The 25,747-nt window shown below is 33.5% G+C and overlaps 1 protein-coding gene across 2 annotated transcripts in view; it reads left to right on the top strand.

The window, feature by feature from the left end:
- Nucleotides 1-25,747, top strand: part of LOC106874640 (uncharacterized) — a 182,045-nt gene that overhangs the window by 135,339 nt on the left and 20,959 nt on the right. For both annotated transcript variants that reach the window (XM_089363154.1, XM_089363153.1), the window contains 12 exons: nucleotides 311-439; nucleotides 694-828; nucleotides 3,036-3,129; nucleotides 7,872-7,957; nucleotides 9,030-9,169; nucleotides 10,405-10,492; nucleotides 11,457-11,530; nucleotides 13,535-13,559; nucleotides 15,213-15,310; nucleotides 18,954-19,076; nucleotides 22,433-22,611; nucleotides 23,545-23,680. In XM_089363154.1, the coding sequence (XP_089219280.1) occupies nucleotides 311-439; nucleotides 694-828; nucleotides 3,036-3,129; nucleotides 7,872-7,957; nucleotides 9,030-9,169; nucleotides 10,405-10,492; nucleotides 11,457-11,530; nucleotides 13,535-13,559; nucleotides 15,213-15,310; nucleotides 18,954-19,076; nucleotides 22,433-22,611; nucleotides 23,545-23,680 (1,307 nt within the window). The remainder of the gene's footprint in view (nucleotides 1-310; nucleotides 440-693; nucleotides 829-3,035; nucleotides 3,130-7,871; nucleotides 7,958-9,029; nucleotides 9,170-10,404; nucleotides 10,493-11,456; nucleotides 11,531-13,534; nucleotides 13,560-15,212; nucleotides 15,311-18,953; nucleotides 19,077-22,432; nucleotides 22,612-23,544; nucleotides 23,681-25,747) is intronic.

Raw genomic sequence — 25,747 nt, forward strand, 5'->3', positions numbered from 1 at the left:
ACAAATGTATATATACATGTGTGCTGTGAATTTATATACATATAAATGTAAGTATGTATGTATGTATGCATGGATGGATAGGTATCCATACATCTGTGAATAGATGTATTTCAGTGACTTTATGTGTGCATGTATGTGTATCTGCCTTTCTACCTCTGCAAATTCACATAGGGGCATAATTGCTTGCACAATATATATATATATATATATATATATATATATATATATATATATATATATATATATATATATATATATATATATATAAGCAGAATACTCCGGATTCATTTCCAACAATACTTTATTTCAGAATGTTCCAAAGGTAGCTTTGGTCAGAATTGCATTGGTTCTTGTCATTGTTCCCTGCCATGTAACCACGTGAGTGGATCGTGTCCAGGTGATTGTGATGCAGGATACACCGGATTCAGCTGCCAAAAAGGTTATATTCTGTTCCTTTTTTCCCAAAAATTATTAAATTGTCTATATTTGATTCAATGTTTCTACCTGTTCAATCTTGTTTATAATAACATATGATGTTAGGCGAGACACATATTTAATGTTTACTTATAGACATACAGTAAAAAGTAATTTTATCTGATTTTTATTTCTGAAGTAGAAAAGTCTCACAGACATTTCCTTCATTATATTCAACACAGGATATCTAATATTATTTGTTTATATTAATATTTTCAGAATGTGAAGGAGATAGATTTGGTGTAAACTGTAACAGTGTATGTCACTGTGTCGACAACAAAAACTGCAGCAGACGAAATGGAATATGTCTAGATGGATGTGCTGCTGGATATGAAGGCGACAATTGTCAACAAGGTATAACTTAAGTCTATATCATATTTTTTTAAATATGTCTCAATCTGTGGGTTTCTCTCTTTCTAAATAGTTCCTGTTATTTCAATAATGCGCCAATGGAAATGAGGACTACACATGTTTATAACCAATTATGCTTTACAAACGTTCATTCACAAAATTCTTCGTAAAAATATCATGAAATATTTGACTTTTAAAGACTATATCTCTGTGTGTATGACATCATCAGTCAGAGACAAATAAGACAAATATATATATATATATATTATAATTAAGGGTATCCAAAAGATACCACCATGTTAGATATAGCAGCCAAATCTTGACTCGAAAACCACATTAAATGTTCATAAAGCACCAGGAATACACGCAAAATAGTACATAAATACAAATATATATACATACACAACATACAAATACCTGCATATACGTACGTATACACATATATATACACGTATACACACAAATATGCACGTATGCACACGACCAGTTTAAATTACCCGCCTAAACTCCTCGTGCGATATGGTCAAAATACCATCGCAGTGAATATGCTGAGACCTCCTTCGGTCATGACTGACCATGGGATTGCACCTAGAAACTTACCCTCCGAGGCACAAGTCTGAACAAGGTTGTTTATGGAAGACCAGCAGTCGCTTATGCACACCGGCCTCCCCTCTCCACGCCACCAGTGTTATCCAAGGGAAAGGCAAAAGCCGATAAAGCTTGGCATCTGTGACGTCGCAAATCGTTTCTATAACTGAGTGAACTGGTGAAACGTGAAATAAAGTGTCTTGCTCAAGAACACAACACGCAGCCCGGTCCAGGATCTGAACTCACAGCCTCGCGATCGTAAGCTCGACGCAGTAACCACTGAGCCATGCTATAATATAATGACTCTAACCACTGAGTCATTATATTCACCGCAATGAATATAATGACAAAGTAAATATATAAATTTATATAAATGAAGATAAGATTCAGGTGGTCCAGGACCATGATAACATGCAAAAACTGCAAAACGACTTGCAGGCAATATAAAAATGTGCTGCTAAAAATAGCATGCAGTTCAATGCTGATAAGTTTCAGGCAATATTCGCCCATAAACAGGCTACAATCGGAATACATAGGACCAGTGGATAGTGCAATTCCGGAGTTAGAATCGGTGCATGATCTTGGAATCCAAATTAATAATGATGCAACATTCCATGTGCATATTAGCAAGATGACAAAGTTGCCCAGGCGAGTAGCTGGATGGATCCTTAGATCATCCAAAACCAGAAATAAGCATAGCTTGCAACTCTTATGCAGGACATTTGTCCTCACTCGTTTGGATTACTGTTCCCAATTGTGGTCGACGCAAAGAATATTGGCTCGGTGAAACAGATGAACTACTGAGAGAGGATACAAGAACCGAAGCTTTCCCCTCTGAAGAGAAATCGAAAAATGTATGCAATGATATAATATGGTAGATTCTAGAAGGTGTAGCTACCAAAGTTGGAATTAAAAGCTATACCAGCAACCGAACTGGACAGTATACCGTCTTCATTCCAGATAACGACTTAGTATTAGGCTTCAAGGAACCATAACTATTTAACATATTGTGAAGCAACCTAAATTGAGTAGTATTTATAATTCAAAGGGCTGCCCTTGTCACATTCTATGTCACGCTGAATCTCACCGAAAACTGTGTTATGGATACACGTCTCCGCGGAGTGCTCAGCCACTTGCACATTAACTTCACGAGCAGGATGTTACATTGATCGAATCTGTTGGAACCCTCGTTGTTGTAACCGAGGGAGCCCCAGTTCATCAAGTATGATACTCATGTGGCTATATATATATATATATATATATATATATATATATATATATATATATATATATATATAAGTAAGGATAAGATCGATATTTAGATATCGATTTTATCAAGTGGCCAGCATGGGAATAAAAACCATCAAAGGTAACAATTATTTAAAATTATAATTTATATATATATATATATATATGTATACGCGCGCGTGTGTGTGTGTGTGCTTGTACGTATGTATATATGTATATATATATATATATATATATATATATATATATATATATATATATATATATATATATAATGCATGCATCTGTGTGTTTGTACATATGTATTGAGGCACATATATGTGTAAATATGTGTAAGTATGTATATAAGCAATGCTTTTTCTTTTACTTTCCAGAGAAAACAACCAAGAATATCCTAGTGTTTATATTAGTTCCATTGCTTCTGTTTGTCATCCTAGCCATGGGAATAGTGGCTGCAATTTGGTGTTGGTATGTGAATATGTATCTGTTTCTTGTATTGTATTACCTTTAAATGTAATGTGGTTGAACGAGCACTAAATTTTGGGTTCGTGTCCTTACTCTCTGAGATATTTGATTATTGAGATATAAGAATTTCTCATAGCCCATACAACGTGATCCATATAAATATACAGTATTTTTCCCAATTATTACTCTTTATAAGATTAAATGTACTAATTAATTGTCCTGTTATTATATTAAATGATGAATTAATATTCGCAGTAACAATTTTAATAATGCATTTGACGCCAAAATATTAAAAATATTTAAAAAATTTTGGTAGCATGAAAGTAAACTTTGCTTCGATGATATTTCAATAGAGATAGTTGTGATATAAAATTGCAAACTTTAAATTATTACACCCAGTTCTCGATGTTGCCAACATCACCAACATCAAATAATCGTATTTCAGTAAGGTTAAGTTAGGAAATATTTACAACACTGGTCAATAAAATTTAATGTCTTATACTCATTATGAATGCGACCCAACATTTTTAGACTAATTTTTCATGCCGGTTAGAAAACTTCACTCCATTTGTATGCAGCACGTATCAGTTTTCTGTAGATACATGCAAATATTTACATATTTGTATATATGAAATCATTAACGTAATAAAATACGGACGTATTATTTTAAAAAGTAATCAACACTATTATTCTACAGAGAATGAATACACAAAAAATGTGTCAGACAAAACAGACAAAGTTAGAACAACAGAGTTAGAAACATTGTGATTTGGATTTCCCGCTATGTTCCTGATCTGGTTGATCCTGAGTAAAGTACCCAGCAGTAGTCAGCCAGCGACCTGTCATTCCAAAAGCCTTGGTACCGTTTCTCCATAGCACCAATGTTCTAGTGAAATCTGTCACCATTTTCATCAGAGACTACTCCAAGGTTATCTGCGAAGAAATCTAGGTGGGAGTCCAACAAGTGAACTTTTAGTGACATACGACAACCCATTACTGAGTAACATTTCAGAAGACGCTTCATGCCATCCTTGTAGTCCATTGCATTGTTTGCTGCCCTAGAAATTGCTACAGATCCAATTGAAAACATTTCAGGCAGGCAATTCCAGTTCATCCAGTGTTGTCTTGAAGTTGATATCTTTGAGTACTTCTCTAATTTGGGGTCCGAAAAAAATACTCTCTTTCAACTTCACCTGTGTGATTTTCGGAAATTTTTATGTACATAGGATGCAATAGGACCTTATATGGATCTACAAGAGTTGTATTCTTGATGCTGGACAGTCCTGGACAGTCCTGATATTCTTGTCTGCCAGTTTGATTCCTAATAATATCTGTCAGTTGCCCGACTATTCCATTGACACAAGAGACAACAGTATTTTGTGAAACCTGACTGTTTTCCCATTAACATTCCAATGACTTTCAAATCTCCGCATATTTTCCATGAATATCTTTCATAGGCAATGGCATGAAGTAAAAGTTTCATATTCCCATATGATTCATGAAGATGAATGGAGTGTGCAATAGTAATAGAGGGCTTCAAATTACCATTATGGAGAAGTACAGCTTTTAAACTTTATTTTGAAGAGTCAATAAATAAATGCCTTGTGATAAACATTCGAAAAGCCCATCGATGTTACTGCAAAAGCAAAGCGAGCCTTCAATAGAAAATCACGTTTGTAGAACCACATTTCTCTGCTGCAAATAAGTTATACGACAACCGGGCTCTAGCAGATACTTCTCCTTCAGTCTTGATGCCAACAATTCTGTTTTATCTCTTGAGAGGGATAGTTCTCTGAAAAGGTCATTCAGTTCAGCTTGGGAAAATTTCCTCAAGTTCAAAGCTATCGTCATCAGCCACGTAATCATCCTCAGCAGCACTATCGTGACAGTCAGCATCATCATCTGATGTTTCAATACCATCACCTGGTGGAACTGGAATTGGCAGACTTCCATTGTGAGGCACAGGTCTTATTGCAGAATCCAAATTGGGATACACAATTTTGCCTTTATTCCGCATAGAATATCCTGTGATATTTACTTTGCAAGAATAACTGTCATTAAAATGGTCTTTCGGCTCTCTCCATATCATTAGAATGGCAAAAGGAATAGACTTCTTCTTAATGAATCAATCACATAAGCTATTTGAGCAAGCTGAGCAGATAAAATGTGGTGTCCATAACTTGTCCTGATCTCCAAGAGGACAGTCAAAGTATGACTTATAAATCTTCTTGATCTCTGGTGTTACTGAACGTTTTTGAGCTTTGACAATAAATTGTCCGCAGACATAACAAAATACAGCACGACAAATTTCTGCACTGTCTTGACATTGTTAACACAGAAAAGAAGTCGGGAAATAGATACAAACAGTTATAGCTATATTGAATTTGAGATGATGAAATATTTCATCAGACCAACTATGACTGGACAATTTGAGATGTTGAAATACCTATTTCATCAGACAAAACTTGATTGGTTAATTTAAGATGATGAAATATCACATCTGAACAATGCAGCAATGAATAATCTAGTTTATTTTAAACGTATACTTCCATGATGTATACATGTCATTAATTTTAATTGGAATTTCTATATGATGCATGAGCTAAAACCAAAAGACTTTCTCCTCTTACAAACTATACGTAATGTCAAAAAACAAATTATATATTTGAAATCAACATTAAAAACTATACTAGGTACACCTTGACATATGCTTGATGAAAAATACTTGTCAACCAGTGTAATAAGGCACTGAATAATGTCGATGTAGTCTAATCGATATTACGTTTATTTTGACAGTGTATCTGACAAACTTACCTCTTCTGTTTATAAGAGTTTTATCTACCAATTTCTCTTCTTCAAAAATATGGTACCTCGTCAAACATCGTAACTAAGTATATAATGTACTGCTCTCAGATATTTCCATTTGTAATATTTTCTCTCGGTACAAAACTTTTTTTAATATATGAGCCACATGGTTCAAGAGACTTTATGAATAGTTGTTACAATTATTCTCACAATAATGACAAATTTCATGATGTAGTTTTACGAAAATATAAGTTATATCAGGTTAAGTAAAAAGTAATCAACATTTTGAACTATGAAGACTTTGTGCTGGATTTTTGAAGTGTTTCGAATTTTTAAGTGTTTATTTTTTACCAATTGTCTGATAAAAGAATTGCCCAAATGCATCGATAAATCAACATAGATATTTTTTCACCGTTGTTACAATAATCAGAAATGCCTTGTGATAAACATTCGAAAAGCCCATCGATGTTACTGCAAAAGCAAAGCGAGCCTTCAATAGAAAATCACGTTTGTAGAACCACATTTCTCTGCTGCAAATAAGTTATACGACAACCGGGCTCTAGCAGATACTTCTCCTTCAGTCTTGATGCCAACAATTCTGTTTTATCTCTTGCGATGCAGAGTGGATTCTGTGCAATAAAAACAAACGTTCTTCGCAGTGGTTGGACCAAAATGAAGCACCGGAAACCTTCCGTAATCTCGGGTGACTGTTTGGTGGTGTACTGCTGGACTCATCCAGTATAACCTCTTAAAACCCGGAAGAACCATTACTGCAGAAACATATTGCCATGAAATTACCAAAATGAACGAAAAACTGTTACTCCTCCGTCCCAGACTGGTCAACAGAAGAGGGCTGATCATTCTTCATGACAATGCTCGACCATACGTTTCACTAACGACACTCCAGAAGTTGAGAGAACTTGGCTACAAAGTTCTTCCACACCCAATTTATTCCCCAGACTTTTGTTCTACCGACTACCACTTTGTCAAGCAACTTGATGGTTTCCTGCGAGAGAAAGCGTTCAAAAATCAAAACGATGGTTAAAGATTTCATTAGCTCCTGAACTCCAGGACTTATTCTTTGTAAGCCAAGTACTTATTCTATCGGTCTCTTTTGCCGAACCACTAAGTTACGGGGATGTAAATACACCAGCATCGGTTGTCAAGCGATGCTGGAGGGACAAACACAGACACACAAATACACACACACACACACACACACACACACACACACATATATATATATATATATATATAGATATATATATACATATACATATATACGACAAGTTTCTTTTCAGTTTCCATCTACCAAATCCACTCACAAGGCTTTGGTCGGCCCGAGGTTATAGTAGAAGACACTTGCCCAAGGTGCCACGCAGTGGGATTGAACCCGGAACCATGTGGTTGGTAAACAAGCTACTTACCACACAGCCACTCCTGTGCCTATAATTAACATTTATTTTATCAACCTAGCTGCAATGAAAAGCAACCTCATATCTGTTGGTAACTGAATGAATTCAGAACATATAGGGATGAAAACAATGGCAGCAAGGTAGTTGCGTCACGCTATGCATTTAATAATATTTAAGACAACGGCATTTCATATAGGATGAAAATTTAATCCTCATGAGAATGAAGAAGTATTTTTTTCTGTTGGCAATGATATTTCACTCGTGAAATTCATGATATAAATAAAAGAATATTAAACTCGAAGTAATGTGTCACACAGCTGATTTGCCATATGAAAATGAAGACTTTGGTATTCTCTTGTTAATTATTTTAATTTATCAATATAAATTTACGTGAAATATATCAATATTGATAATACACTGTATGTTACTTGTAACTATATAATATTTAACTATTTGGTTTTAATTAGACAGTCACACTGATAATTACACATTAGTAGTTCATGAAATATTTCTATACTTGTATAGGAAAAAAAAGAAAATTGCAAAACGTGATAAGAGAGTTCGCAAAACATCGGAAAATATGTATTCAGAAGCCATTCCTGATGATACAGGTAGGTTTATTCTCTCTCACTATTTCTTCAAACATACTTTCACTACATTTACCACAAGGCAAGCAAAAAAGAATGGAGTCTTTATAGGATGTGTGTGAACTAAAAATGTTGACATATATGTATTTTTAAAAAATCTAAGGAGGCTACAATTGCTCATAGCGCGATCATGCTTTGTTGACGACAACGAATATAATTGAATTGATACTTATTTTACAGTACATTAAAATGTCTACTTTATCGTGTATATTGATGATGTGTATGTAGTATATTTAATTTGAATTTATATTATGCGCTATTTGGTGAACTCGGTGAATCTCTGTGAATCTCGGTAGACCTGTCATTCTTGCTTTGAATGTATTGAACATCTCTGTTGACTCTTTCGCCACAACTTTTTCTCACCCTTTCCTCCTGCATGTAGCAGCTCGCCTGCGACGGACCGGCGTCCCATCCAGGTGGGGAACCTATACGCCAATGAAACCTGGAAACCGACCCTTATGAGCCATGCATGGTTCGAGAAGGAACAAACAACGACATCACTATGAACAACGAAGGACATCATAAAGTGTTCTCGTATCATGAACCCATATTTGTAACATTTTGTGATTTTTACCTACAAATACCACTGTTAATCCAACATTCGAATTCACAAGTTACTGAATACATTTAATTTCTATTGTTAAAGGCTAAACGGAAACTCGGAATATTTTATATTGATGATAATTTAATTTGATTTCCGATGATTACGAGCAAGTGACTGAAGGCTTAAAAAGATATGGATTATTTTCCTTTATAAAGAGAAAGACAATTTTATTTCTATGAATGTGGTCTTTGAATCACACACACACGCACACACAAACACACACACACACACACACACACACACACACACACAAACACACACACACACACACACACTCGCACGCACATACACATATACACCACACACACATAACACTTTGAGTGCATATGTGTGTATATTTGTGCAAGAGTATGTATTTCTACTTATTTGTAACTATTTATATTTGAGTATATGCGCATTTTTCCTATTAATATTTATTATCCTTATTCATAGCACATATCTATGAAGATATACAGATGAAGGAAAGCGAAGGTGTATGCATCAACAAAATCACTTCCTTGCCTCAGTCAAATCTACAGAATTACGTTGCTCAGAAGAAACAGGAAGTGGAACCATTTAATGATGAATTCTTGGTCAGTGATTGCCTTTTATGAAAGTTTTAAATAATTTTGTTTATTCGTAATCCACTTTACTACTAATACTGAAGTACTATTCTTATTAGTGTCAGTATAAATTTAACGTATCCGAGAGATGTGATACTTTATTTCTTCTAGTTGTGTATAATTTGTTATACTGTGAAAACCAAGTTAGTACAATGTCATATATAAGCTATGTTTAACCTAACAGTTTAAAATGCTTATACCAAGATGAGAAATTTTAGCATTAATATTATAGAAGTAAATATGTTAGATATCAATATTAGCACAGTATTAATGACATCATTATTAGTATAGTGTCACATAGTAATGACTGTAGTCTCTCATTACTTTGTTGTACAACATATCACTGTTTGACAGTAGCCTGTCACTAAATAAAATTAGTACTTGCTAATTATTAGTACTGCTCTATTTACTCTATTGTTCGTTGGGTATCATTTAATGCATTGTTAATACTATAATAATATCATTACTACAGAATCATTTACTGCATTGTTAATAGTGTTTCACAAAATACGTTGTTTTAGTTTCACTAATTATATTTCTAGAGCTGTGTTGATAGCACTGTAATATTTACTGATTTGTTAGTAATCGGCCCTTTTGTTAGTATTTTCTCACTAAATTTATAGTTACTGTGTCACAATGCCGGCAACCGGCCGAATCGTTAGAGTGTGTGGTAAAATTGCTTTATGTTCTTTCATTATTTTCTGAGTTTAAATCCCTTCGAGGTCACTATTTATCTTTTCGGGGTCGATAAAATATAACAGCAATCAAATACTGGGAACTAGAGTATCAACTTATCCACTCCCCTCAAAACTATTGCTCTTGTTTTCAGGTCAGAAATCATTGGGTCACTAAATATATCGTTAATAACTTTTCACTAATCATTTTGTTAGTAATGCGTTATTAATTCCTGTTATTTACTAGATTCTTGATAATGTGTCGCTAATAAAACTTTCTGCTAAAGACACAGGGCTCGAAATTTGGCGGGAGGAGTAAGTCGATTATATCGACCCCAGTTCTCAACTTAATTTATCGACCCCGAAAGGATGAAAAGCAAAGTCGATTTCAGCGGAATTTGAATTCAGAACGTAGCGATGGGCGAAATACCGCTAACGATTCTGCCAGATCGCCGCCTTATGTGTCACTGATAGTAACGGTTTTTATGATATTGTTAAAACTGTGCGATTTTCTTTTTCATATATTCATAGAGGTTGCCACAGACCGTACTACTCCCTTATACCGAAGCAACCAAACCTGAGAATTCAAAGAAGAATTTGCATAACTCTATACTTCCATGTAAATACTGATTTCTTTCGTATATTCTAAGGCTTCATACTCACTATACAAATGAAATTAAATGAAATGTATGCCTTTTTTATGTCTTGAATATTGTAACTTTTCTTCCAACTCGAAAAATATTCTCTCTCTAACTACAATGATGCTGATACAGATAGTTGCAGTGAACATTGATGAAAACTCTAAATAATTTTAATGTGGAAATTTGAAAGTACCTCAAAAATGAATACAAACAATTTTGAAAAAATTCAATATAGCTGTTTTATTATACTACGCTCCTATGCTGCGAGTAAATCACCTAATCTCGACTATTTCAGTTATTTATTTCTTATTTATTTAATCCATATAAGAACCGAGTAAAGTTGGTATGTCCTCTATAACTTCAACAAAAATTGAAAGAAAATGGATAAGTGCGAAATCCCTATAAGCAATATTTAAATGTTTCTATCAAATACTTTTGTAACCTCCACGAATCAGGAAACTTATGCTTAGTGAGTCCTTGAAATAAAATGCACCACCAAAGTTGCTAGGTTTTTAAAGATAATTATAAACATCTCGCACCCAGATTGCATTCAACAAAAAATACCATGAGATGAGTCAACAGTTTCTACATTTGTATAAAAGTGATTCAATGCACCCTGTTAGTAATAGAATAGAGTTCAAATAAATGAATACTGAATGATTTAAATTGAGCAGGATTTGGAATGTTGTCTCAGTGTATCATTTCTTGTTATGTTCACGCTCGTGAAAATTCACATGCTTCTCTTTTCTCCTTAATGTTGACATTCATAATGCTTGTTTAACAGTCATTTAAAGTTTTTTCAGTTATCGATAATTTTTGTTTTTACTAATTTAAGCAATATATTTTTGTAGCTTTTACATATCTTTGTGGTTTCTATTTCTTGCTCATATAACTAATATTTTGCTAAGTAGCACATATACATTTCTTCGTTGCATATTTCAGACGACCATTCACGTGTGAAACTTCAGCCTGACGAGATATCTTCCTCAGATTACATCAATGCAAATTTCATCAGTGTATGTCAAAAACATTTCTTTCAATCCTCTTATGCGTTAGCATAACATATTCTTTTCTGTAATCTATGCTCGTCTAGGTTTTGATGTTGTAAATATGTGGCCATTGCATCTCTTCCCTATATAAATACCTGAAAGTCATTCTGTAGGTTTACAAAATGTAGAGAGTGTTTATCATATTATTTCATAACCTAACTTGTTCGTAATACTGAGTACTGTTTCGCAACCTCACAGAAGTGAGTTTGCATTTTTTTTTTAGCAGGGTTGAGAAAGAAAAGTAGAACAAAAGAGAATTGCTCTGTGACAAACTTACTTAAACAGAACTATAACAATAATAACAAATACAGCCACGATACTATTATTAGCAAATTTCATTTCCATTCACAATGGAATAAACGCTCATCAGTATGTATGCACTTTAGTATATACAAAATACAAGAGTTTTACTTCTAGATGAATTTAGTAATCCGTAGATTTAGAGATTACTAGTTTAGATATGAGGTGCATATTATAAACTAGCAAACGCACCCGTACTGAAGACAGTTTAAGTTGCTTTGGTGGTATATTTTTCACCAAATAATTGAACTAGAAGGTTTATGAGTGGCACGGCAATTTCTGTTTCCGATTAACCTAGGAACGGCAAATGAAAATGAAGGTTGGTCATTGTGGAAGTCGTTGCACTTTAATGATCATAGGACATATAAGTTTGCAAGCGATGCAAAGTAGAGTTACTAAAGTGTTTTGGGAGTAGATTATGGATAATGACTACAACATATAGTTGTTTTACATGAAAGCGAAATTTCTTGTCAGAAACAGCCACATAAATGCTGTGAGGAAATTGAAGGAACACGTTCAAACTTCCCCTCTGCTAGTTTATTTTATTCAACTGCAAATGGAGCTATTTTTCGGAGAGAAAAGCTAACAAAATCCCCTTTTATTCTGTCTTCCCACAGAGCCTGCATATAAACCAACAGCAAATGGTGTATAAAGTTAAATTGGCAAGGAACTTTCTCAAAGATACGCATAGCTTTCCTTAGTGGAAGCAAACATCTTATTTAAAGGTTGATTCTTTGGGACGAATTATATGTGACTGTTTAAAAAGGGCTAGAACGACAATGTTAAAAAATATATGAAACAGTGGACAATAGTTGAAATAGAATAATGAATGGGTGAATTAGCATACTTAAAGTGAAACAACGGTATCAAAGGTAAACAATGGTATCAACAAATATAAGAGAGGGAAGGGAACATCACCTTTCAAGTAACTCAGAATTGGTAAAGGTAAGCGTGCCAAAGTTTACTGCATTTTAAATATGTAGATTAAGATAGTTTGGTATTGGATATTCATCGTGTACAGTGTTCCTAGTCAACTGAATCACTGTCGTATGTAGACAGCAGAAATAATTCGACAAAATGCTTCCACTTTTGTAAAAAGATGAAAAAAGATGGAAGACTTTCCATACAAAAAGTTTATGTTCATTTAGGTCCAATTACGCGGGAGCTCTGGGTAAAATGTTATAGCGCATGACCATTGTTGGGACATAAGTAATGTGTGGGCAAAGTTTGGTGAAAATCGGATGAGAATTGTGCAAATGCAAGCGTTAGTCATTATACACACACATTGTGATTTATATAGGCGGTTAGTGGAAATAAATAAATAGAAAAAATCATTTCACTTTTAATAAAAAAGATTTTAAAAAGTATGGAAAACTCTACATACACATACTGCGATTTATTTATACTAAATGACGAATGTTTCGTTGGATTTCTGTGTTAATTTTATAATCATCCATGCTCACATCTCAATGTAGCTAGGAAGATGAGTTACAGCAACAATAATATTAACAAAGTAATGTTTACTATAACAAGAAATTATAAGAAACCATGACCATTAACAAAGATGGAAGCTCGAGAGTGAATTAAATTTTATATTTCATTCTTTGATATTTAATAATTGAATGAATGACATGTTTAATAACCTTTTAAATTAACTTTGCTTTGTTTCAGAACCAGCGTTATATTGCTTGTCAAGGTATTTATTATTAATTATATTGGTAAAGAAAATAATCATGTTGAAAGTTTTGCGCGAACCCTAATTTCTTTAGGCCTTTCAATAAATGAAATAATAATGATTTGTAGGCACGTGGAATTTCGTCATACAACCATAATATACAATAAACGTTATAGTATAAAGTATATTAACTGTTTTTATGAGTCAAAACCGTGTCCTACTGCGTTAGCAGTGAGCTATACTTTTACCTTAAAGAATATTATGGTTGCGTAACGAAAAGCTACGTACCTACAAGTCATCAATGTTTACATACCATCCCTAGGAATGCGTTTGGTATGTAAATTGGTATATCCAATAACTTAATACTGTGGGATGCGGTGGATATATAAACAATGTGTCCGGAAGCAAGAGTGGGTTAGATGTCTGCTGATGAAAGGGCGAAAACGTCCTAAATATGGTATATATACTCATTACCCAGTTGTGTCTCCAATCTCATTGTTTACATCTGACATCTCGGTACAAAAAGTTGTAGCAAAAAATCAATGCTGGTTATAAATTGTGCAGAAATAACCTTAATAACATAAATGAAATATTTTCCTGGTTTTCCTTTGTATTCCATTTCTATATATACCATAGTCATTAGAGGTGTAACTAAAGACGAATATTCCATAAATGGTTACCAAAGGCCGGTACCTGATTTATATTTCTAGATATTTACCTTTTCTCTACAGAAAACATCCGCTCTATCGAAGAACTTTCGTGTTATCTATTATGGAGTTCCCTCGTTTATATTGGGAACCCACTATAATAAACTCCGTTGTATAATTTACTGCGCTACATGTTTACCGTTCCTGTGTATACGTGGTATGTATGCCACGTATGCGAGTGTGTGTATGTGTGTGCGCACACGCGTATATGTGTGTGCGCACACGCGTATATGTGTGTGTGTGTGCATTACTTTTTCTGTCCTGCTAAAATGCAACATTAGAAAGAACGGAGACAGAGGAAAGAAAAGCATTAGAGACAAATTGAAGAGTGAACGGTTTATTAGTGCAAGGACCGATGGAGTGAAGATTTACGGGACGAGGCATCAGACAGGGAAGGATGAGAAAGAGACACATCAAACAAAAGGGGAGCAGAAAAATAAAGACAGGCAAATGACGGGAGGGCAGAGAAAAATTTCACTTGCACATGCATACTTATGCTCGCACACACACACAATAATAAATGCACACATAATCAGGCATACGTATATCTACTCACGAACGTATACGTATCTATTCGCACGCACAAACTCAATGTTGAAACATCGGACGTAAACTGAAATCGCATGCAAAAGAAAAAATGAGCTTTAATTTATCATTTAGTTGTCCTTTTCTGTCCCGCACTTGAAGGATATACATATATTATATATCTTATATTTCCTTGCCATCTATAATTATCGAACATAGCACGAATTTTCAATAGAAGTTATTTATAATGTTAGATTTTGAAAGGCAATTCTCATGACCCATAGATGAAGTTTTAGAGCTTATTGACATACAGGACAGTGCCAATCAGATTAGTAGAAATGACAACAAACAGGGTTAGATATGAACAGAATGCAGGGAATGTTATAATATTTCTAGAAATTTTCTTTTTGTGTTTTACTTTATACTTCGTTTATTTAAATAGGTCCTACACAAAGTACACTGACAGACTTTTGGAGGATGATTTGGCAATTAAAATGTAATACTATAATCGCATTAAAAGATACGATTACTTCAGGAAAGGTATGTTGTAAAAAATAAATATTTTAGCCATAATTTTATTGGAATGATATCATATCTATCAGGGAGCATTTACAATAGAAAAATTCCTTATAAAATTACCTTTATACATATATGTTTGGATGTATGTATTATGCATGCACACATACACACAAACACGCACACACACGCACACACACACACACGCACACACACACACACACACACACACACACACACACACACACACACACACACACACACACACGCACATATATATTTCGAAGAATTTTCTTTAGAAAATATGAGAGTTCCAGTTTGATCCCACTGCTTGCCATATTTGATAAAGTGTCTTTGCCTTAGTCTCGAGTCGATCCAACGTCGTGAGGGAAATTTTATAGACAGACATTATTTAGAAGTCCAGCAGATGGAGTGTACTTGTAATTAACATGTCTAACATTGGTCAACAGTTGTTACACACTGTCATGTTGATTTCTACCTCATAATTATGTTAAAGTACTTACGCCTGTGATCTTATAATGTATAAATCTCTTCTCCTTTATACATCTTTTCAGCTTGCTCCTCTGCTGCAAATGGTTGCATTAGATTATGCTGCAGATTACTGACCTTATTGGGTGATAGTGATCTTGTCGTAACTCGTTGAAATCGGAATAACAACTCCTCAGCAGACAACCAATAGAGGGAGTGTAGATGTTAATTAAGTTTTCGTTATTCGTCTTTAAGCGGTACATACATTGATAAATGCCATAGGATGCTTATGTAAAACATATTCTGAAGTAGACGTACATTAAATGATATGCTCCGACTCTTGTAACATACGGAACTTACAAAAATGTATGGAGACAGACATGCGTATAAAGCTGTATACATAAATATGGACACCCAATGTTACGATATATACAAATACGGCAGAAGTAATCGATCAAAACATAAGATAGTAGATTTAAATTCCTTAAAACTTTGGCAAGTCTTATGATTACAATGTGAAATTAATATTCAATTTTTATTCAACGAACAGGAACTGGAAAATAGAGTCGTATCATAGTTATATTTTGTAGGGAAGGATAGAATTTTCCAGTAGCTTTGAAATCTATCAAAGAAACAATAATGGAAAGCCAAAGAAGCAAACGAAGTCTGACGTTTCAGTTTGAATGTTTAGCAGTGTTGATGGGATAAGTTTGACGTCGATGAAGAGGAAGAGTTTGTGTTTTCCATAGCTCTATATATTAGTTCTTTTGATAAGAAAAATATTCCTTGGGGAAGACAGATGCACTGTGCCGTAAAACTGCGATAGGTGGTCTCTATTATGAGATTATGACTAAGAAGAACCAGGTATGCATTGCAATAGAGGTTAATTGTAATTTTGTTGGAGATTTTATAAAATTCATGATTATTAGGGATGTCTTTGGACCGTAAATTAAAAGGAATTTTAACTATCAGTATTTTTGTTTTAGAAATAATAAATGACAGACTAAATCATGTGATTATTCCTTTTATACTTTTGGTTTGTAATTTTGTGGGTAATGTGTGAGTGAGTACTTAATTTGATCAGTCAATCGTCTTTGTTTAACAGCACCATTTGGATATGAGTAGTATCATTGAAAATATGGTTGCTACAAGATATGGTGTATATTCTTTAGGAATATATTATGGACAAGAATATCTGAAATAATTTCTTGGAAATTGGACAATTTATGCATAACTTTCATTTATATACATAATCATATATGTCTGTTGCATATTTAGTAGAGTCTAAGATGTCCCGTATAAACGTACGTTTCAGAAAAAAAGTATAAAAACTAGATTATTCAATACCTTAAGATGTTATCCTGTGGATATGTTAAACCGTAAATGCATTTAGAATGCATGGAGACTTTTACGTAATTACTCTGGTGATAGTGTGTTCACACTACAGATTCTCAAGAATTTAGTTTTAGGATTATAGAGAATCTAGACGCTAACGATTGATATACATATACATTAACGTGAACAACTGAATAACTATACATACATAGACACATACATACATATATGCGTGTGTGTATCTATTTATATATTTATATATGTATATATATATATATATATATATATATATATATATATATATATATATATATATATATATATATATATATATATATATATATATATATATATATATATATATATATATATATAAATACAGGCTGATTCAAAAGTCGCCATACATAGGAACAAATTATCTTTCTATAAGAAACAGTTTATAAGAACAGTTTTGTTTTATTTAACAGGCTCTTTTATGGTTACCGTTGTTTTGAATACACATTGCAATGCGTTTACCCCACTCATTGTGAACTCGTAATTGCACATCTGGTGATACGTGCGCAAATGAGTTGCTGATGCGTTCCTTCAAATTATTCATGTCTTTTATCTTTCCACGATACACCATGCCTTTCAAATGCCCCCAAAGATAGAAATCAAGCGGGGTCAGATCAGGGCATCTAGGAGATCTTATAAACTTACTTATAAAGGAATATTTTTTCCCTATGTATGGAGACTTTTGAATCACCCTGTATAATATAGAAGTAAGAATCAAAGTTAGGCAAATCAAGTTCATATATACATATATTCAGCAATAGACCCAACATAGATGCATTTCTTTAAGAGTATATTTAATTCATTAGACATATTAAGATTATATAGGTATATAAATATAATAAAACTATAAAGAGTAATAAATACATTAAAAATAGGCATTTTTTCCCTATGTATGGAGACTTTTGAATCACCCTGTATAATATAGAAGTAAGAATCAAAGTTAGGCAAATCAAGTTCATATATACATATATTCAGCAATAGACCCAACATAGATGCATTTCTTTAAGAGTATATTTAATTCATTAGACATATTAAGATTATATAGGTATATAAATATAATAAAACTATAAAGAGTAATAAATACATTAAAAATAGGCATATAAAAATATATAAATATATTAATATGTATTAAAAATATATTGGAAAAACAAATACATATATAAGTCGTCTTAGAGATTATAAAACGAAATCATAAAGAGAGTTAAGAGTCTAAAAAATAAATGTTTGGGTATTAATAATCCAGTCAATAATCCAATGGCTTTTCTGGAGATCCGGTTATCTAATCATATGAAAAATATTTATATCTATTATTGGACACCTCCTCCTTCATGAGGGAAAAAAATAAATTTCTAAAGAGATACACATATATAGCGTGTTCCCGAAAACGCAGTTTATGTGAGCCTCTTCAGAAATTTAATAATAGATATTTATTAGTTGTAATTATTTAAACCTGTTTAGATCCCCAATATATTATATGATAGAAATCAACATTTGCCCAGAGTTCCCATCTACTCTTAAATATAGCATATATTACAGGATTCAGGAAGCACTTTAAACAGAACTTTTCCTACACTAATGATCACTTTGTCATATTTAATTGTTCACACACAGCACTTTACACTCAAGTACTTTCCCCATTTCAATTCTTATATAAGGATCACATACACAATACAGTTACTAAAATTTCAATAAATCACCTTATTTTCAATAGTTTGAAATGTTTGATTATAGAATGGGCATACTCTTTATTTTGGCTTATGAACATATTAAAGAAGCATATATTTTGCAGATGATGTGTATGCAGTATTGGCCAGATGAAGAGCATACTGAGTCATTTGGCACCATCCGAGTTACGCATATCAACACTAGATCTCATACAACTTATATACACCGAAGATTTATTATTTCAAAGGTAAGTCATTCCATAATATCTCATGTTTTATAAGAATGATTTTGCTTAAGAGGACTAAAATAGTAGCAGTTTGAAATCAACGTTCATTGAAATACTTCCAAATTTTATTTGAGAAGCATTAACAAGAATGGTGAAATTCTGAAATACCATTGAAAAAGTGTAGCCTCATATAAAATTTAATTGATAAAATAAACAGAGAAAGTAGGAGAAATATTTTTCCCTTTCTACTTTTACTGGTTTCTGACACTTAAGATATCAGAGTCCTTTGAACGCCCTGGTGTTTCCAGCCATATACAAAGTTTTTCCCGTATTTCTTTCTTTTTTTTTTTTTACTTCTGACCAGTAACCCTCAATATAGTTCAATGAGGGTGAACGCTATAACTTAAGTTCTGTCAATAGTTACACATGCAGGTAGAGCAATGTTTTAGATTTATTTTGATATAAATCTCGATGGTGGTAGGTCAGATAATCGTTACAAAATATAAAAGTGTATATTAACACCTGTTAAAATGTAAACGTTATGACAAAAAATCCGACCACATTCAAAATCGGGGAAAAATTCAAAAACATCACATCGGATTTATGGAGGAACATGGCCTAGTGGTTAGGGTAATGGAGTTGCAGTCGAGGGATCCCGGGTTCGAATCTCAGACCGGGCGATATATGTGTTTATGAGCGAAATACCTAAGCTTCACGTGGTTTCGGCAGAAAGTAATGGCGAACATTTGCTGACTCATTCACCACAACCTACCCTTACTCTTTTATCTTGCATCTAGCAGCTCACCTGCAACGGACCAGCGTATCGTCCAGGTGGGGAACCTATACGCCAATGAAACCAGAAAACCGGCCCTTATGTGCCAGGCATGGCTCGACAAGGATCAAACAACAACATCGGATTTTAATAGAATAACATAATATTCATTGCACAATATAATTTTTATTGACAAAATAGATCAATACTACTATAAGAAATACGAAACTAACTTGTACAAGAATATGCGCGAGGTAAAATTCATATGTCGCTCGGTTCACATCGATAGGCAATAAACAACTTTATCAGTACAATGATTACATGTTAATTTTGGACTTATTTAACTCAGTTAAATTTCCCGTAGAAATGTTTGCTTAACAATTAATTTGTTCGTTTCTTGAAACTGTAGATCAAAATCGGTATTTCAGTCCTTGAATTTGTCTTGCGTATGACCTCTCACCGAGTGGAAATCTATCAGTTTCAAGAATAGCATCAATATTTATTAATTGTAAAGAAAAAAAGAACGTCAGTATGCAGCCCTCATTTTTCACTTTGCACTTTTTCGTCATACCTTTGCCAAAATCGGCAATGACCACGATGATTTAGTAAGAAATTTTCTTTCTGATTGTATAACAACCTTAAAGAAATTATGCTATTTTCTCAGTTAAAAGTGATGATAAAATTTTCACTTTTATATTTCCTAATGACCTACTACCATCAAGTTTTATATCAAAATAAGGCTAAAATATTAATCGACTTGCGTATATAATTTCTAACAAAACCTGCGTTATGGCATGTGAGCGCATTGAGCTAGAATGAGGGCTGCCATCCAGTAACAAAAAAAAAAAAAAAAAAAAAGAAAGTGGAACAAACTTTGAGAATACGTGAAAATCCCAGACTGCTTGAGATACACTGACGTTATATGTAACTGTCACATTGTAATTAAAAATATATGAGAAGGAAGTTCACATGAAAAGCGTTCAAATGGTATATAATTCTTTGTGGAAAACATTTATTTTGACATGAAAATGATAAAGAAATAACGTGCTTATCATGTTTAAACAGTACTTGTCTCCATTGTACAGTGTTCTATAGTAATACCTATTATAAGTGGGATTTCTCTTTAAATAAATATTTCCATGAAGTATAAAAACGAGAATCTATTATATTGTATAACCTACCCTATAGAGTAAAAAAAAATTCCACTATCAGACGGCAACTTATTTTGGGAACGTATGAGAACACAAAAGCAACAAATTGAGGAAAATTCTAGAGTAACAATCTAGAAGCCTGCAGAAACAGCAAATTTCTAAGTGATTTTTTTAAATTTGTTCATGAAATGAACCAAAATATAGCAAAATCTAATCAGCTGTTTAATGAGAGTCGCAGATTAAAGTCAACGATTTACTGAAATGAATAAACGGTGAAACATTTCTGGACAAACCTGTCAAAGAAAAGGAATTGAAAGCAACGACCACAGAGTTCATTTGTTTTTCGTTTTATTCTATAACAAACAGTTAACATAATATTACACCAGCACACGTATGAACACACAAACATATGCATGCGTGTATATACATATATGTATATGTGTATGTGTGTGATCGTGTGCGCGTGCCTCTGTGAGTGTGTGTGCGCGCGCGCGTGTGCCTGTGTGTGCGTGTGTGAGTGTGTTGGTGGGTGTGTGGGGGTACGTGTGTGTGTGCAGGTTGAGTGGCTTAGTGCACTCACGATGGCGTGATTGTGATTTTGATACCCAGACCGGTCCTGAGTTGTGTTTTTGAGCAAAACACATCATTTCACTTGATTCTCTCTGCTAGACATTAAATAATGAACCCTGTAACTATGCAAGAGTTACGTTTGCTTGCCGCCTAGACAGGTTGGGTGGTATCATTTAAAATGTACAAGAATATCAGCACCCAAACTGTGACCAGTGATGTACAACAACATCCGATAGACAGGTCGACAAAATGATATACACAATAGTCATTTCTCCCGAAGGTCTTCTTCGGATGGGACTATTTGATAAATAGTTACACATTCAAAGACCTATAACATTCGAATGACACATAGCGGGAAAAGCAACGAGATTTTATCGTTTAATTAATATCATCGCATCTCTGATATATACATTGTTATTTTACGTTGGCATTGTTTCGGAAAAGGCCATATAAGGTCGATCTTTGCTTATGACAGACATTCGAGCATTCACTACCCTGCCTTTTGTATGTCCACCACTACGCTACTTAATGTTTTATTTACTCTATAGATGCTGCAAAGTTATCTGATTTAATTGGCTGCTATTTCTTGATGGTTGAGTGACTGCTTAAATGTTCCCGCGTTTTAGGGTGTAGGTCTGATTTGTCTCATTGATGCAAGCACTAATATAGTTTAAAGTTTACATCGAATCAGAAATATATTTCGTTTTGAAAATTGATATTTTGTCGAGCTATGAAACGATTTGGTTGCTGTGTAATGATATAAAAACTCTCAAAACTAATATCATTAAAAAGTATATTACAACAGTATCATGTTGCTTTATATGTGCTTCATAATATTCGTGCATCACAATTCATTTCAAACATTTTCTTTGTTTTATTTACAGACAGGTCTTTATTTACAGACAGGTGCTTGTCAGTATGAAAACGAAAGTTGGACAATCGATCAATTCTTCTTTAGAAAATGGCCAGATCATGACATTCCACAACACGCCGAATATATTTTAGATTTTAAAACTGCATTAAAGTCTAAGAATATAACATACCCTTTGGTCGTACATTGCAGGTTTGTAACTAGAATTATTTAAACATGATATATGTTTTATATATTTATATCGATAAAATTATATTTATAATAAGCATAATTATATTCTCTATACAATGATGCGTTGTTTCTCTTTTCCCCATTTCTGAAAGAGGATCAATACAGGCAGAGATGAATTTGAAGCTGTCTCTAAATATACCCATGTAGCGCTGTTTATATTTCATACTACTCACTTGAGTAGCGAGAAATAAAAATAATATTTATATATGTGCAGTTGTTTAGTTGTGTGTGTTTTAATAACATCATGTTAGATTTTGAAATGTTTTGTTATTATATAGTGTGCTTTGTAGTAAAATTATATTCCTAAGGTGTAAGATTCCACGAAAATTTTGCCTAAACTGAACCAAATGGTGTTCTGCAAAACTGTTACTACGTTTGCCTCCTTTTGCTTAACAATAACATTTATCAAGTTTTCAGAATCAACTTATGTTTAATCAAAGAAAACATTTTAACTCATAACATCACGTCAACAAAGGGGTCAAATCTAAATACTGAGATGGTTTAAGAAATAGAAACAATTGCAAAATAGGATGATGACTGAGAGAAATTACCAAGGGTTGCCTCCTAGGTCATAATAATGTAGGTATATGTGATGTAGTAAGTCAAGAAACTTTAACTAACATTGTTATAAGTCAGAAGAATCTGTGGTGTTAATAATGATTGTTTTCACACCTAAAGAAAATATTTATTTAAAACTGTTTTGGCTGATGATACGAAATATACTGCTAGGCACATTACTACAAATTTTGGATGCCATTTCCACTAATATTCAACTCTTTTAATAAAAAGTAACTGGTTTATGTTCTCTAAGCCTAATCCATGTATTTATTTTGTTATTCATTAAATTGTTGGAAGCGATCATAGACATTTCATTGCCCTTGGCCCGTCTTTCAGTGCTGGTGTTGGTCGTACCGGAACTTACATTTGCATTGACATTCTTCTAAATGAGATGTTGACTGGTGAATCTGTTGATGTATTGGCATGTGTCACGAAGCTTCGGGAGGAGAGGATGCATATGGTCCAGAAAAGGGTGAGTTAATGACAATGTAAATAAGAAAAAATACTTAGTCTAATAGCTCGTAACTCTCAGGAACTCTCCCTTATATGGGCTTGCTTTCATCTTTTCTTTCAGCGACATTGTTCATTGCTGTTATCTTCTATAATTTAGCTATTTCTTGAAAAGTGGTGAAATGGCAGAAATTTTACAACTCCAGAGAAATTGGCTTGCAGGATTCGTAATTGCCTCTGCACTCTGATTTCAAAAGTACCTGCTTGGTGTTGAGATTGAATCTTCTCTCTAATCCTCACATTTCTCTCTCTCTCTCTCTTTTTTTTTTTTTATTAGTGTGTGCTTTCCATTCAAAACTGCAATCTTGTGACATTGTGTCCCACTGGGATTTATACTAAGAGTGCATGTGTCTGTGGAATACCATGACGTTTACTCTTTAATTTAATTGTTGGAAGTCAGTTGCTCATTGTCAGAATCAACAAAGGATGAGGCACAGAAATTCTGAAGTATTTGTGAGTGAGTTGTTCTTCAGTTATAGCTGTTATGAGAGTATGGAACATAACTATTGCTACGATTCCATAGTTTGCTTTGAGTTGGGACAAGCTACCGCCAAGACACACAATATAGACCATGAAACAAATCTGATTATATAACTCAGAAAATACGATAATTTTGCAGTATTATATGTCTTTTTTTCGTAAGAGTGAAAAAGTTACCCTGTAGTCCAAAGTAAAAACAATATGATATACCATGTGTGTGGTGTTGTGATTGACAGGAAGCAGTTTGGTGCGATAAAATGTTTGACAGCATATAAACAATACATGTTTAAGGAAAGTTAACAATCTTTGTGTGTTTCTGAATGGCTAACGTATGTGTTCCACGCTGCTATCGTATATTGTGTGTTCCTAGGCAATGGGAATTAAATCTGTATTTGCTAATCAAGTAAAAGTTCATCGTGAATGCAAAATGTCTCAAACTAAATAAGGTGTTTGTCAAATCTGTTCGTTCTTTTTCTTATTACATTTATGTTCCGTATTGTTTGTAGTAGTCATTGCTGAAGTAGACAAGGAAATGTTTCATAATTACGAGGCAATAATATGTCATGTTTAGAATACAAAAAGAAAAACATTTTACTCTCACACACCCGCTCACATACATACACACAAACGCACACGCGCGCACGCACGCACGTACACATATACATACGGTATTATATATTTATGAAAAGCTGATTCGTTTATATCTACTAACGCATATAAACAAGTTTATATGTGATGATAGTCTCTTGTAGTCCGAGCATGCTGAACAGGTGATTTATTTATAGTAATTAAATCTATCTGCTGTCCATTAGCTCGCACTCTCTGTCAAATCTACCCTGCCTGGACAGGTGGGCAATGTGCCACACGTCAGGTGTCAAAGTGATCGCAGAGTAATGTGAAGTGTTTTGCTCAAGAAAGAAACGCACCACCCAGTGCAAGAGTTGAACCCACGCTCTTCCGATCATGAGTACAATTAAATCATGCACCCTCACAATTGAATATACAGTAAAGTATATAATACATAATCTACTAATAATTATACTATTATTTACACACGGAATCTCAGACAATCATGTACAAGCGTCCACACATTAATTCGATTTATATATTAGCAGTATTTTATATTCTTAAATGTCACATGATTATTTTTACAGAGACATTATAGTGACTATAACATTTCACTCGCGTACAAAGGAGAAATTCATATGCACTTTCTTAAGGAAGCTTAAGAAAAGCCGTTTGATTCTTTTCCTTGTATAAATAGCATATTTAATCCATTGTAAATTTCGACTCTTGACATGCGTGTTTCTTATACGCATTGTATAAGCATTGTTGTTGAAATACATGTAGCGTTTGTACATGTTAACATGAAACTTAAGCTACTTACCGGATTATTCACTGAATTCCATGCATTGAATTAGCATTTTCACAAACTCAAAGTCACTAACTTCAATTATTATCATAACATTAACTTGAAATATTCAATAATATTTATAGTTTTAGCCTCATTACATAATGACTATCCTGCCAACTCTGACAGTTTATACCT

The sequence above is a fragment of the Octopus bimaculoides genome, chromosome 14 (assembly GCF_046866305.1).
Source record: "Octopus bimaculoides isolate indiv1 chromosome 14, ASM4686630v1, whole genome shotgun sequence".
Classification (NCBI taxonomy): domain Eukaryota; kingdom Metazoa; phylum Mollusca; class Cephalopoda; order Octopoda; family Octopodidae; genus Octopus; species Octopus bimaculoides.